This window comes from Rhinichthys klamathensis, unplaced genomic scaffold (genome assembly GCF_029890125.1).
Source record: "Rhinichthys klamathensis goyatoka isolate OS25496 unplaced genomic scaffold, OSU_Roscu_1.1 h1tg000362l_1, whole genome shotgun sequence".
Taxonomy (NCBI): domain Eukaryota; kingdom Metazoa; phylum Chordata; class Actinopteri; order Cypriniformes; family Leuciscidae; genus Rhinichthys; species Rhinichthys klamathensis.
In genome coordinates this window covers 419,312-435,699 of record NW_026606871.1, presented here as the reverse complement: position 1 = coordinate 435,699, position 16,388 = coordinate 419,312, and the positions used below count along the sequence as shown (strand labels likewise).

The 16,388-nt window shown below is 41.6% G+C and overlaps 1 protein-coding gene across 1 annotated transcript in view; it reads right to left on the bottom strand.

Moving 5' to 3' along the window:
* Nucleotides 1-5,167: 5,167 nt before the first annotated feature.
* The window catches only part of chrna7a (cholinergic receptor, nicotinic, alpha 7a (neuronal)), a 29,064-nt gene continuing 17,843 nt past the window's right edge, over nucleotides 5,168-16,388 (bottom strand). Inside the window, exons 8-10 of the mRNA XM_056233187.1 lie at nucleotides 16,097-16,183; nucleotides 15,268-15,377; nucleotides 5,168-5,815 (exon numbers count right to left, since the gene is read on the bottom strand). Coding sequence (XP_056089162.1) covers nucleotides 5,279-5,815; nucleotides 15,268-15,377; nucleotides 16,097-16,183 — 734 coding nt within the window. The 3' untranslated portion in view covers nucleotides 5,168-5,278. The remainder of the gene's footprint in view (nucleotides 5,816-15,267; nucleotides 15,378-16,096; nucleotides 16,184-16,388) is intronic.

Genomic DNA, 16,388 nt, shown 5'->3' with positions numbered 1-16,388 from the left:
GATCATCAGTGAAACTGTGTGTGATCTAGAAATATCAGGGGTGTAAAAGATATGGAGATATGATAGTTGGGTTAAAGGACAGGTACTTTGTTTTACTCAAAAGACAAAGCATCTAACCAAAAATTGTAGCAAAAAAGTAGGCCTATCTACATTTAATTAAACTTATAAGCCTATTAAATACCCGTTAGTCACTTTATTTTCACTTTTTGAATATTTTCAACAATGATTTGAACGGTTGTGTTAAAGTTACTGTCCTAATAATAATATTATTAATCTAATATAAGAATTCTAAATTCTTTTGAGTTCAAAATTAGAATATAATCATTACTCCTTTTGGGTTTTGATGTGTGATTTTTGAATTGTGATGTGTGTGTGAATATATACATAAATTACAACATTTTTAAGTTGGGCCAACTCAATTTTAGTCAGTGGTTGAGTGGATATCCTTTTCTTGCAGGATTAACATTTATGTGCTTTAGAAAACTAAATGTCTCCAACACTTCGGCCAAACTAAGTGTGTCTGAATATAACAAAAGGGGAAACAAAACTAGACAGCAGCATAACTATGTATGCCTATAACCTCATAGTAACAAGGTGAATTAATCAAGAAATTCAGATTTGCTTTTACCTATTAACAGAAGAATTTGCTGAACTATACATGCAAAGAACCAATCATATTGTAGAAAAATTATGCAATGAATCACATCACATTTGCCGGGCTCTTATTAAAAAAAAAAAATGTTGTACTCTTTTTGTAATGAGGATTCTCTGTGATTGGTCGAAGATCCTCTCGGCCATGATTAAAGCATATTCAAAGGCATCGTCTGGAGTCTGTCTGGTTAGTGAAACGCTAGAGATCTTATTCCCAAATGATATTGTTCTTAAGGGGCGAGACGTCGTCCGACTCAGTGGGTCTCTTAGACATCCAGTCCTGGGTTACGATGCGGTCAGGAGGCTAAAACTATACTAATATTTCTCAAATATTTCTAAACTATAGTAATATTTCTCAAATTTCTCAAAGATTTTTCAAATGTGGTCAGAGCTTTTGCAATATGTCCCATGTTACATCATTTCGTTACCAGCCACCAGATGGAGGCATTACTTGCTATCCAAATGCAAACAATAATTTTCGAGAGAGAGAGAGAGAGAGAGAGAGAGAGAGAGAGAGAGAGAGAGAGAGACGAGAGAGAGAGAGAGAGAGCAGAGAGAGAGAGAGAGAGAGAGAGAGAGAGAGAGAGAGAGAGAGAGAGAAGAGAGAGAGAGAGAGAGAGAGAGAGAGAGAGAGAGAGAGGAGGGAGGGAGGGAGGGAGGGAGGGAGGAGGGAGGGAGGGAGGGAGGGAGGAGGGAGGGAGGGAGGGAGGGAGGGAGGGAGGGAGGAGGGAGGGAGGGAGGGGAGGAGGGAGGGAGGGAGGGAGAGAGAGAGAGAGAGAGAGAGAGAGAGAGAGAGAGAGAGAGAGAGAGAGAGAGAGAGAGAGAGAGAGAGAGGAGAGAGAGAGAGAGAGAGAGAGAGAGAGAGAGAGAGAGAGAGAGAGAGAGAGAGAGAGAGAGATTGAGAGAGAGAGAGAGAGAGAGAGAGAGAGAGAGAGAGAGAAAACCTATATGGGGAGGCTGCAGACCTGGAGCCGGCAGTTTTAGGACCCTGTTGTTCCTGATGCGTCCAGTAGAGGGATATTACTGCGAAATAACATAATTAAATCGACGCTTACACATTAATAACCCGTCCATAGACTTGACAATTTTGTGTTTTTTGTTAATTTAAATATAAACGTTACAGTGTAGATCTCCACAGGATTAAATTTTCTGTAGATATTCAGTTGGGTTTCACTCTCTTCACTCAACCTACAGAAGACTATTTGTTTTTGTGAATTGAAAATTAAAAATACACATAGTTGGATCAACTATGTGTTATGACAGGTGATGCTATGACCTACTGCAGTTATAGGCCAATTCACCGTAGGTTTTTATATACAGGAGACCTGAGTGAAATATGTTTTTGTGAATTTATATAAAATCACATTTAGATATTAACTATATTTAGCCCATTAGACATGCTAGTTACAAGTGTAATCATGGATCCTTGATGAAATATCTGCTGTAGGCTACTATTCTATTGGTCATCATACAGCTACAAAACAGTGTCCTACACAGCATTTTATGAAGACAAACACAATTTATCCCTTTTCTAAAATTCCATGGGCCATTTAGAAGATATAGACAATATTGTTGTTCACAAAAAAATATTTATTAACACCATTTATGAATTATGATGACTCCCCTATGGTTTGCCACTCTTCTTTAACCGTTTTTTTTTTTCTTTAACTGCTCCGCTCACTGATAAAACATTAAAAAATGAAACATTAAAAAAGTTAAAAAAGGACATCCATAGTGAATTTGACCTTGTCCTGTGTGTGTGTGTGTGTGTGTGTGTGTGTGTATTTCTTTAAGTAGCTAAAGCAAACACACCTTTATGAGATCCAAGTTAAAGAGAACTTGGTAAAGACAGAGTATGATAAAACCCACATTAAAGTGCACATACCTTTGAGTCCAGATCAGTAAGCTATTTTAAGAAAAAATGTATATTAAGATATAAATGAGATAATTAGATCATCTCATTTATAAGAAACAACTCAAACCAGAATCTACATTCAAACCATATGGGGAAAGTTTTTAATGTGTTTTAACGTATTTGAGGTGAGTGTGCAGTTTAACTCTACTTAGAGAGAGAGAGAGAGATTTACATACCTATTATAAATGTGTCTTTTGTGTGTTCACACCATAGACTGTAATTTTTTTTTAACATATTTCCATTATCTACTGTAATATTGCTCTATAAACCATGTGGAGTATGTTTTAATGCAAGGAGTAAACAGAGTCTTACCAGAAAGAGGCCAAGCTAAAGACAGGCAACAAAAGAAAATTAAAATTTTAATTTTAAATTGAGTACAGAAGATAGGGGAAGCTAAACCTACACGTGGTTAGCTAAGTTTAAGCCAGATAGAACAGAAACCTGTCAAAATACATTATAGACCCATCCATTGATATATAAATGAATTGATATCTACCTACCCTAGCTCTATCGAGCTAATCGTTTATAAATAATAAATGTTGCATCATTGCTAAAAAAACAATAACTTTAGCAGATTATTTAACATAAAAATGACAGAATCTGTTTTTGTCAGATTTTAATTCTAACGATGTTAAACTTGCTTATACGGTATTATTACTTTGTCTTCTGAGCAAGTTTCATCTTCATAAAGACAGAACCATTCAAAGTAGCCTAATCTGATTCTAGAATATTCTCCTCTGATATAAAGTTCATTTTTTTCTTCCTTTAAGAAAATGTCAGAACCTTTAAACTCAACGGTTTATAAAACAAATAATATCATTGAGTATGTTGTAAAGAACCTTACATGTTTTTATATTGACAAAATGTAATATTGCATTGATTTGTGTAACCTAATTCAATCTCTTTTGATGTCCGTTTACCCCCCTTGTTTTTTTGTTAAACAGATAATTTAATCCGTGCAGATCTATGCAGACTATAACGTTTATATTTAAATTAACAAAAAAAACACAAAATTGTCAAGTCTATGGACGGGTTATTACGTAAGCGTCGATTTAATGATGTTATTTCGCAGTATATCCCTCTACTGGACGCATCAGGAACAACAGGGTCGCAAAACTGCCGGGGCGTAAAACTGCCAGGGGCGTATATCTGCCGGCTCCAGGTCTGCAGCCTCCCCCTACTCGAGAAAACACACACATTGTAGATAGATTTTAAATGGATACTCTACTGCTTTTTCATATTAAACTATGTTATTCCCTTAACTAAGACGAGTTGATACCTCTCTCGTCTCAGTGCGTGCACTAAATCGCTGTCTTGCCGCGAACATTTGTTAGATCTTATCTCATTCAATACGGGCCAAGAAGAGAAGCGACCAAACACCTCCACGTTTTCCCCTTTTAAATACAGTTACTAGAGTAGTGTAACTCGGCCAAGAACGGTGACACAAAATAAAACGTTGCGCTTTTCTAAGCGTGTAAAATGGATAACTATATTGTATGGCAGAATACCATAGCAAGTGCTTGGGAGCACTTCGACTCGGCGCAGTAATATCATCTCTCGTGAAAAGTCCGCTCCCGCTCTCCTCCTCCCTCTCTTTTCAACGGGAGCGGACTTTTCACGAGCAAATGTTCGCGGCAAGACAGCGATTTAGTGCACGCGCTGAGACGAGAGAGAGGTATGTATCAACTCGTGTTAGTTAAGGGAATAACATAGTTTAATATGAAAAAGCAGTAGAGTATCCCTTTAAGAGAAATAGTTAAACTAACGGACCTTTAAAAATAAATAAAAAGCCTGATGGCAAATATCTCAGTTTATTATTGAATATTTTTAAGCAATTTACATGAAACTATGTGTGCTATGTAAATATAGTATCACCATAGCTGAAAGCCTTTGTTAGGAACAACGAAGATAATCTGTTATAAGGGAAACAAACATAACGTAAACATAAACATATTCTGTGCGTGCTGTAGAATATTGCTTTTTTTTGTCTAAATGGAAATCAGAGTGGAACTTTTTTGCTGTTTCAACACATTTCATAAGTCTGAGAAATCAGATGCAACCTACAAAAATAAGTTTATTTGTCATTATACTGTACAATATTTTAAAAGAAAAAAATAGGTCGAAATCTCCACCTTCATATCATCACATACACTGACTGATTCACCAGCAGTTACACACTGGAATAAAGACACGAGCATGAAGATATACAACAGCAGTGATACTACAGATAAAGCATGATGGCAGACAAAGCATGATGGCAGACACAGCAAGACAGAAATTCATAGATACATGTTTTTTTGTGGAGCAAATAGTTAACTAATAAAAACAGAAACTTTTATAAAGTGCATATGAGGCTACAGTCTTGTCTCTGGTCTACACTACAATTGATACATCAAATTTATAAAGCCACTACTACACAAACACTTACAAACATACGTTGAGACTAGTCTTGAAGGACCGGTTCATCATTTAATGAATCGTTTTCTCGCCCTCATGTCGTTTCAAACCTGTTTAATTTTCTTTGTTGAGTGAAAAACAAAAGGAGATGTTGAGTTGAATGTTCACTCCCATTCAAAAACAACGTAATTTTTTTTTTTTTTGGGTGAACGATTTCCTTCATGTCAAATTTTAGAGAGTTAATCTATAAAAGAAGTATATCGTTACACTTAAGAGGTTCTGAGAAGTAAAAATAACTACAATAGGGCCTTGGCCTCAGGTGAAGAAATCCTTGGATATGGCCTCTACGAAGTTCGGGGCAGACATTAAGATACCAATGGTGCAGAGAATGGTGAACAGGGAAAAGGCCATGAGACAAAGACGGTCAATGACAGAAGCTGCAAACTTCCACTCGTTACACAAAGTCTCTTCCTCGTCTTGGTCCCGGAAGCGTTTGGCAATGTACCGAACCTCATCCAAGATTTTGGAGAGTTCAGTTTCGCTAGGACCGCTGCTAACAGAAGACGCCGGAGCTCCAGGGAGAAGCACATCTTCCTCTCCCGAGGCGACGAGTCGACTGCAGATCACCCCTGAGTCCGGGGAAGTGGCGTAGTGAAGAGTGTCCATCCCACGGAAGCCGATGTACAGCAGGTTTCCATTGGTGGACTGTGTGGCTCCAGTGCTGATGTTCAGATCCACGCTGGAGACGCTGCTGCGCGGATGCTTATTGTGACAAGCTGAGCGAACTCTGTCCTCGCCGGGCCTCTTCATCCGCAGGAACCACGCGCACCAGTTCAACAGCACCACACGGGTCTAACAGGAAAAATGGCCATTAAATACAGGGTTTGTATGGAAAACCTGGAAAAGTCATGGATTTTAATTTTAGCCATATCGGCATGGGTTCGACAACCTATGTGCCAGAAAAATATTAGCTGATTATTTCAGAAACATTAAGTATAGGTTATCTCGCATCTGAATTCTCGTTTTATTTTATTTTTGGATAAAATGAAAAACTAATAAATGAGTAGTTTCTCATTTTCTACTTTCAATTTTAAATCGAAAAATGAATGAACGTACATGGACAGTGTCTTCTCTCTCTTATGAGACGCGAATGTCTTCACATCAGAACATTGCATCTGCACTACAAATGAAACAAGGCTTCCACTTGCGTTCCGGGACATTTGATGGATTTGACAACTGTGTTGCATCATCAGAAAAGTTTATCATTTGCAAGTCTTTGTAAGTCTAACCAATTTGAACATTCAATCTATTTTAAACCATTCGGTATACTTGCATGCTCTCAGAGAGACGGTTTTCTGTGCGCAGTCACAATCAAAGCGTGTGCACATAAAGCTGCCTTGCAAACAGCCCGCGAGTGCCAAATTGAGTTATTTTCACGGCTTATTGCGCGTAAACGGGTTAATGCGGATAAAAATGCAGCAAAATGCCCGTCTTTGGTGAGTATCCTCATAAAAAAAGTTGGTTATGTCTTAAGTGGTGTAAAAGGTTGAGAGAGAAAATGTGTAGTGGTATGTTGGACATTTAAAGTGACAGCAGCCTCATAAACCGGCTGCTTTCTGTCATTAATGTCGATCAAACAGCGAAAGACCAGGAGAAAATCACTCACTGCTCTTGACTGAATAACTTTTGTAACTTTAATCTGTTTTTCATTTTTAACTTTAACTTGTTATTTACTGTGTAGACTATCCTGTGTTATTTTTCATTTGATTACTTTATTCGGTTACACTTTATTTTAAGGTGACGTAGTTACATTGTACTTACTCAAATAAGTACTGAGTAATATTAAATAAATACATGTACTTATAGAGATTCGGTTAGGCTTTGGTTTAGAGTTCATTTTTAGTTTACATGTATACATAGACTGTCATGGAACATTAGGTCATGAATATTTGCCTCAAAAGTCATGGGAATTTATTGGTAAAAATGTGCAGGAACCCTGTAATTAAAGGAGAACTCCGGTCAATTTTAACATCAAGCTCATTTTTTTGTACATTTGGAGTGCTGTCAGTACAGACAAAAACGACAAAAATCGGTGTTGCCTACACCGTGTTATCCTCTTTTTAAAATTCGCACCCTGTTGACTTCAATGGGGCAAGTTCTAAATCTGATTTTAGCCTCTTAACAACCTTAATGTGACATTACAAGTGCACAGCCATGTGAGTGGTGTTATTAAGAGTGACCACGGTGAATCTGACTGCAGTAGATGTGCAAGATATTAATAAAAATGATGTTAATTCAGCCAGCTCACATACCTGTATTTACTTCCTGTTTTCGTTCGAAGTCCACAGTAGTCGATTGTCGAGTTCGCGCGCGCGATCATTAGTTATATTAGTTACCAATGATCGCGCGTTTTTGCCGTTTTTGTCTGTACTGACAGCACTCCAAATGTGAGAGGGAGTAAAATCTTTCCGTGGCAGGGACAGCTGTCACGGCTATACCCGGCTGTCCCGCGACCTGTCACGGCTATACGCGCCTGTCCTGCTATCTGTCACGGCTATACCCGGCTGTCCCGCGACCTGTCACGGCTATACGCGCCTGTCCCGCATTCTGTCACGGGTATACGCGCCTGTCCCGCGTACCGTCACGGCTATACGCGCCTGTCCCACTACCCGTCACGGCTAACAGTACAGATCCACTTGTCCGTGCGACACTTCTGTTGCGCCGCGCTCCACTCCTATGGGTGACGTCACGCGACTTTAACGCGCCCGCAAAGCATCCCGGGAAGGCGGCGCTTCTAAGGCTTGTTCGACTTCATGCAGCTCTGCGCAGACCGATCGGCGGCAGACTTGAAGCAGTGCATGCCGGTTAGAAATGTTGTCCGACTTGATACAGCGCCGACGCCACGTGACTGTGACGTATGCCATCAAAGTACCGCGAGAGCGATTCGAGAGTAGCCGGAGAACTCAGCCAGCGCAGCTTCTGAAGAGCGGCTGCTCTGGGCTGCACGAGCTGTGATGACGACACAGCTGTTCCACGATTGGCCGGATTCACCGCATGACAACGATCACGTGCGTTTCGTGTTTATTCTCACACCTTTAGTTCCACTAAAGCTCACAAATCAGTTTTTTTAATAACAGTAAACACTCTTTTCATGTAGTCGCGATTTATTGTGTTATGTTTATCAAAATAAAACTGATTAAAAAACGTTGATTCCACTTCATTGATAGTAGGCCTAGCTGTAGGCTTATGTTGAACTTTATTCGTGTTCAAACAAACGCTGTATGAAGCAGTACATAAAGTATTGAATGAAAATGTCTCTGAAACATCTGTGTATTTGGCAAATATTGCATTTATTTCACTTCAGCTGTGCTAAAGTATACAAACACCACGTGAGCGGTCACTACGGGAACCAGAAAGTGTCCGACTTCACGTCTCCGTTTGCAGCTCCTCCCCGCCTGCACGCGGCTACTCTCGCCGATCGCTTACATCCAGCCGCAGCCGATGTCGAACACACCTTTAGAAAAATGCTGCGCGTCAAAAAGCTGGCCGATGCCTGTGATTTAAAACAGTTTATATCGTTGTTATAGGTAATATGTTTTAGTCCATTAGGTGGCGATCGAGTGTTTGCTAAGGGTCAAGTTGCAGACATCCGAAGAAAACGCGAGTCGACATTTATCTAGAGAGTAACGTTAGTCACATTGTGTTTGCATGTAAGTTACAGTAAGAAAAGCTTGATGTTAATAAAGCTCAGACTTTGAGAAACTAAGTTGCTTTATTGGAACATTACATGGTGTCAGAAGTGGAGCGCTGTTAGCACCATGGCAAAGTTTCAGCCCCCGGACAGTTTTGATTTTGGTCACCCCGAACGATGGCCAGAATGGCGTCAGAGATTTCGCCGGTACAGGACCGCCACTAAACTTGATAAGGAAGAGGCGGACGTACAGGTCTATACACTGCTTTATTCACTGGGAAAAGAAGCTGAACAAGTGTATCAGACATTTACGTTTGGGGAGGAAGAACGAGAGGACTATGAAACTGTGATCGGGAAGCTCGATGACTACTTTGTACCCAAAGTTAATGTTATTCACGAGCGCGCACGATTCCACACGAGGGCTCAAAAGCCAGGTGAAATGGCCGAAGAGTACATTCGTAGCCTCCACGAGCTAGCAAACACGTGTGACTTTGGTGCTGCTAAAGATGAAAATATTCGCGACAGGCTCGTGATCGGAATTCAGGACCGAAAGCTGTCAGAAAAGCTACAATTAATACCCGAATTGACACTCAGAAATGCCGTAGAGCTCGTGAGGCAGTCTGAACAGGTCCGTGGACACGTTAATGAACAGGCTGCCAGCGTCAGTGCTCAAATCAGCGAGGTCGCCGGCGCGAGGGGGAAATTCCACCAAAGTGAAAGAGGCAGACAGCACCGTGGCTTAAAACGAAACCAAAATGAGCATGTTTCTGACTGGAGATGTAAAAGATGTGGCAGAAATCATGGAAAAGGTGAAATTTGTCCAGCAAAAAGTGCTGAGTGTCGCAAATGCAGGAAAAAGGGTCATTTCGCTGCAGTTTGTAGGACCCGGGAAATCCATGATGTCAGCAGACCACAAGAGGGCAGCAATGTAACGCATTTCCTGGGTGAGTTAACTCACATTGATGACAAAAGTGGAGCTTGGATTGTCACACTCCCAATTCAGGGTACCGACATAGACTTTAAAATTGATACAGGCGCTGACATAAGTGTCATTTCCGAGAAAACCTTCTCAGTTTTGAAGTATAAACCAAAACTTTCACAAGTCAATGTGAAACTTGAGAGCCCAGGGGGAAAATTGCAATGCAAAGGTCAGTTCAGAGCTAAGACTACCTTTAAAGATGAGCAGTATATTTTTGAAGCATTTGTGGTAACTGGTCCTCATGTAAACAATCTCCTTAGTCGTGATGCAGCAAGTGAAATGGGTATAGTTAAGAGGCTAGAAGAGCTCCGACCCATTTATTTTTCTGAACTGGGATTAGTGAAGACAAAACCCATTAAAATCTGCCTGAAAGAGGATGCTGTACCATACAGTGTGCACACTGCAAGACGGGTGTCCGTGCCCTTGCTTCCAAAAGTCAAGGCGGAGCTAGAGAGAATGGTACAATGTGGTGTTGTTGAGGAGATCACTGAGCCTACTGAGTGGTGCGCCCCTATGGTGGCCGTTCCAAAGAAGACAGGGCAAATAAGGATTTGTGTGGATCTAAAACAACTAAATAAAGCTGTAAAAAGAGAGAAATTTGTGCTGCCAACAATTGACGACATCCTTCCTAGGCTAGCACACGCCGAAGTTTTCTCACTTCTTGATGCAGCTAGTGGCTTCTGGCAGTTTCCACTGGATATGGACTGTGCTAAACTGACAACGTTCATTACTCCTTTTGGTAGATATTTTTTCGCAGGCTACCGTTCGGTATCACCAGCGCACCCGAAATCTACCAACGGGAAATGTCGGTAATCCTCAAAGACCTTGAAGGAGTTGCAGTCTTCATGGACGATATTTTAGTATTTAGCAACACTCCAGAGGAACACGAGCAGCGACTGCAGAAGGCTCTGGAAGCCATTGACCGGGCTGGTCTCACGCTGAACACGGAAAAGTGCCTGTTACGTCAGAGTCAACTCAGATACCTGGGACATGTCATAGACAAAGAGGGCATTCGCCCAGACACAGCAAAAATCGAAGCTATCACTCACCTTGAAAAGCCAAAGAACGTCTCAGACCTACGGAGAATGCTAGGAATGATTCATTACCTGGGCAGGTATGTTCCTCATCTCTCAGAGGTTATTCGACCTCTCAACGAGCTGTTGAAACGTGATGTAGTATGGTACTGGGGTGCTGTACAAGAAGAGGCCTTTGAAAACGTGAAACACCTAATCACTAAAGCTCCTGTGCTAGCATTCTATGATGTTACAAAGCCCACAGTCGTCAGCGCAGATGCGAGCAGCTACGGTCTTGGAGGCGTTTTGCTGCAGGACCATGGTGGACAGCTGAAACCAGTGGCTTACTGTTCCAGGGTGCTGACCGATGCTGAAAAACGGTACGCCCAGATCGAAAAAGAGTGTCTGGCGGCCGTGTGGTCCTGTGAAAAATTCTCACGATTTCTGTATGGATTGGAAAGTTTCATCCTGCAAACCGACCATAAGCCACTGATTCCACTGATCAACGCAAAGGATCTTGATTCCGTTCCACTGAGATGTCAAAGGTTGTTGCTGCGGATGATGCGTTACAATCCTGTCGCACAATATGTACCTGGCAAACAACTGGTGGTCGCTGATACGCTTTCACGACACCCTCAGCCAACCATTTCATCAGTGGTCTCTGAATTAGTCGAAGAAGTGGAAACCTATGAGAATGGTGTCAGTGGTGCATGGCCAATTTCTCCCACAAAGCTGGAATCTGTGAAAAGAGAGACAGAGATGGATTTTGAGCTACAAAAGGTGAGGCAGTATGTGACTGATGGCTGGCCCAGGTATGCAGCTAATGTCCCTCAAGCCTTGAAATCATACTACAGTGCACGCCATCATTTGTCAATTTTCCAGGATCTACTGCTTTATGATGACAGGATCATAATTCCCCAAAATATGAGGTCTGACATACTGCAAAGATTGCACAGCGGTCACCAAGGCATTGTGAAATGTAGAGAGAGAGCCAGATGTAGTGTGTGGTGGCCAGGCTTAAGTCAGGAAATCCAGCAGCTAGTTAACAGCTGCAAGGACTGTCTGGAATCAAGACCTACCCAAAGGAAGGAGCCACTTTTAACCACTCCACTGCCGGACCGTCCATGGGAGAGAATCGGTGCTGATATCTGCGAGGTGAATAAGCAAAATTACTTGGTAGTCGTGGACTATTTTTCAAGATATATTGACATTGCTCACCTTCAAAACTTGTCAGGTGAAACAACACGTGCTTGCCTAAAGAACATGTTTGCACGATGGGGCTGTCCCAATGTTCTCTTTACTGACAACGGCCCACAGTTTAGTGGAAGTGCTTTCAAAGACTTCGCTAGAGACTATGATTTTCAGCACATTACTTCGAGCCCTTATTATGCCCAGTCAAATGGAGAAGCTGAAAGGGCTGTGCAAACAGCTAAAAGGATCCTGAAACAGTCTGACCCATTCACAGCTTTGATGAGCTACAGAGCCACACCCATTCAAGCTACAGGCGTAAGTCCAGCACAGCTGATGATGGGAAGACAAATAAGAACTACAGTTCCCACATTGGAGTCTCACCTGCGACCTGAATGGCCTGATCTGCGGCAAGTAAGAAAGGCTGATAAAAATGCAAAGAGGACCTACAGGAAGTATTACAACAAAAGAAACGGTGTTAGAACATTACCAGAGATTCCACCTGGAACTTCTGTTGCAGTCAAGCTGGATGCTGAAAGAGGTTGGATAAGATCCGGGACTATTCTCCGAAAGTGTGAATCACCACGGTCTTACCTCATCCAATCTGAAACTGGAGTACTTCGACGAAATCGACGACACCTGATGCCTACAGTCAGTGACACTGAACCAGCATCTATTTCAGTTCAACAAACTCAGAGGAAAAATGAAGTTCGTGGTCAAAATCAACTTGTAACTGAGCCGGATAACGTCCCAGACAGTACAGTGCAGTATGAACAACCAGGAACTGATCTGCCTGAGTCTGATTCTAGCCACACCATGGTTAGTTCACCAAAAAGAGTGCAAACAAGGTCTGGACGAATTGTCACTACTCCTAAGAGATTCAAGGACTTTGCAAGATAAAGAAAGACTTTGAGAGAAAAAAAAAAAAGTAAACAAATGTTGTTTTCTGACTATTGTAATTTCACAGTTCAATGTTACATTTGTTAAGTAACTCATAGGGAAGGGTGATGTGATATAAAACAGTTTATATCGTTGTTATAGGTAATATGTTTTAGTCCATTAGGTGGCGATCGAGTGTTTGCTAAGGGTCAAGTTGCAGACATCCGAAGAAAACGCGAGTCGACATTTATCTAGAGAGTAACGTTAGTCACATTGTGTTTGCATGTAAGTTACAGTAAGAAAAGCTTGATGTTAATAAAGCTCAGACTTTGAGAAACTAAGTTGCTTTATTGGAACATTACAATGCCCAGCTTTATGCAAATGAATCCGTCAAACGCGAAGCGTCTATCCAATAGAAGTAGAGCATATGTAGACGGGGGGAAGTCTCTCGCAGGTCCTCTGTTCTAGACTGGCCGCTGGCTCAAAACCACACCCATAGCGGTAAACTTGAGGAACGCCCATCAAAGTACAAATGTGGGGAGGCGTCGCGACACCACGCTACAGTCGTGTCGCAAAAGTGGATCTCTACCGTTAATGAGCCTGTCCCGCTTCCTGTTACGGCTATACGCGCCTGTCCCGCGTCCTGTCACGGCTATACGCGCCTGTCCCGCGTTCCGTCACGGCTAAATACACCTGTCCCCCGACCCGTCACCACTATACGCGCCTGTCCCGCGAGCCGTCACGGCTATGGGCCTGTCTCTCGACCTGTCACTGCCATACGCGCCTGTCCCGCGACCCGTCACGGATATATGCGCCTGTCCCGCTACCTGTCACGGCTATACGCGCCTGTCACTCACGGTTAAATCTATGCTATGGGCTAGTTATTGCTATAATTATTAATAATTATTTATATTATTATAATAATTATTATTATTATAGGCTATGTCAAGCCAACCTCACTGCATGCTATCTTAAGGTAAACTTGCACTAATGTTGCACTATGAAAGTGCGTATCTATACCACGAATTTAATTTCTCGTGCCATTTATAAGCCAAAAATAGTTTTTGCGTAGGCCTATATGATACACAGTTTTTGCGTGTATATGATACGCAGTTTTCGCGTGCATATGATACGCACTTTTTGGCGTGTAATACGCACGCACTCCACACACCCCAAATCCTACCCAAGAGATTTACAGTGCGTGCGCAGTGCGCACTACCTTGGACCTTTCAAACGTACAAAATCTGTTTCATGCCCTGTTTCCAAATTATGTTTTTGTAAAGAAGATCCATATTTATGTAAAGATTGTTATTGAAATATTAATTTAAATACATGTTTATATATATATTTACAAATATATTTATAAAAATGTATGTAAATAAAATATTTCTTATACGCATGCAAATTTCAATAGGGGACTTTTTTGAAGTTTTATTACAAGAAATTGTAAGTGAAAAACTAATAAACATTCTTTGTATTTATACATATATTGCATTTTTTGCAGCATTTTAGGTTACTGTTATAACTCGGTTGCAAAGCAACTACATTACTGTGTATTTTAGACAAATATGGCCTCTTTAATGCAATATAATAGCCTAACTGTTTATCATTAACATTGATGTTTAAAAAAAATCTAGCGTAAACATTGTTAGATTTAATGACAAAAAGACACCATAGCCGTGCCCGTGACGGGTCGCGGGACAGGCTCGTATAGACCTGACGGGTCGCGGGACAAGCGCATATAGACCTGACGAGTCGCGGGACAGGCTCGTATAGACCTGACGGGTCGCGGGACAAGCGCATATAGACCTGACGAGTCGCGGGACAGGCTCGTATAGACCTGACGGGTCGAGGGACAGGCTCGTATAGCCGTGACGGGTGGAATGACAGGTGCATTTAGCCGTGACGGCTCGCAGGACAGGCGCGTATAGCCGTGACAGGTCGCGGGACATGCGCATAAAGCCGTGACGGGTCGCGGGACAGGCTCGTATAGACCTGAAGGAAAGCGGGACGTAGCCGTGACAGTGCGCGGGACAGGCCCATATAGCGGTGACGGGTCGCGGTACAGGCGTGTATACCCATGACAGGGCGCGGGAAAGGCGCATGTAGCGGTGACGGAAGGCGGGACAGGCGTGTATAGCCGTGACAGAACGCGGGACAGCGGTGACACCACGCATATAGCGGTGGCGGACGCCGGGACGGGCGTGCATACCCGTGACTGAACGCGGGACAGGTGCATATAGCGGTGACGGTCTGCGGGACAGGCGCATATAGCGGTGACGGGTCGAGTGGCAGGCGCACATAGCGGTGACAGGTCGAGAGACAGCTGCCAATAGCGGTGACGGGTGGAGTGACAGGTCTCGGTGGCAGCTGTCCCTGCCACGGAAAGATTTTACCCTTACTGCCAAATGTACAAAAAAATGAGCTCAATGTTAAAATTGACCGGAGTTCTCCTTTAACACTGTTTTCCAAACACAAACATGGAAGTAACCATAAGTCAACCAGATGGGTTTATATGGTAAGAATAAATAAAAAGCAAGCACAAGAGTCTCACCCATTTTGGCATTTTTCCTCCATCAGGATCATGGTAGTGATACTGTAAGACCCAGACTGTGGCTATCACAGACAGTCCAACAATAACCATGGTGGTGGCGAAATATTGAGCTAATCAGAGGATAGAGAGAATTATATTAACAAACTAAAGAAAAACCCATTAAGACAAAAACTAAAGTTACATTTATTTGTATAGTGCTTTATACAATACAGATGTTTTCAAAGCAAACAGGAAAATAACAGTGTTGCAAAATTCATCAATTATGAAACGACTTAGCTACGTTGCAATTTAGTACATTTAAATTTTTAAATGTAATGTCAAATGTACAGAGTAACAATTATAATCAAGTACTTAACGTGCGTTAGTTTAGTACTTTTAAGCATGACAAAAGATTATTAAAACAATTTAAATTTACTTTAAAGTAAAACACTTTTTTATAATTAGACATTATTACAAAGTGCACTTTTTAAAAATGTGTTAAGAAACAGTGATTAAAGTGTACTCTAAGTAGTGGCCTTTTATTTTATTAATATTAAATTATCTGCAAGTCCAGTTTTTAAGATTTGAATTGTATCAATGAACTGCTTTAACGGAGTCATTTAAATCATTGTTTATAAGTGTTCCTGAATGTCTTTGTCCAAGTTATACAGATACAGCTCCAAACTCACAGTTTTACTCCTAAAAGAAAGCTCTCCTTTACAGTGATTTATAAAGGCTTTGCAGAGTGGTTAAACCAATTAAATTATTATAAAGTATGAAGGTATAAAGTTAAAACAACAACAACAACAAAACGATTTGATTACAAATCATCATTACATATTGGACTTACCTATTAAGGGTACAGAGTCGGATGTCGCCGGCATTATCTCTGCTACCAGAAGCATGAAAACTGTCAGTGAGAGCAGGACTGTGATCCCTGACAATAATACAAAATATATATATTACTCCCTCCAACACTGTGACAGTTTTCATATGAAATCACAACACTGAAGACAGATAAAGGTGAAGCTTGCTTGGGTTAGTGCTCAAAAGAGCTATTTTAACTCTCTGAATAGTTTTAGCATCTAGGCAGGTGGAGCTGGGGAGGTGGAGGGTCTCAGAGGAGCTCTGATAGCACTGCA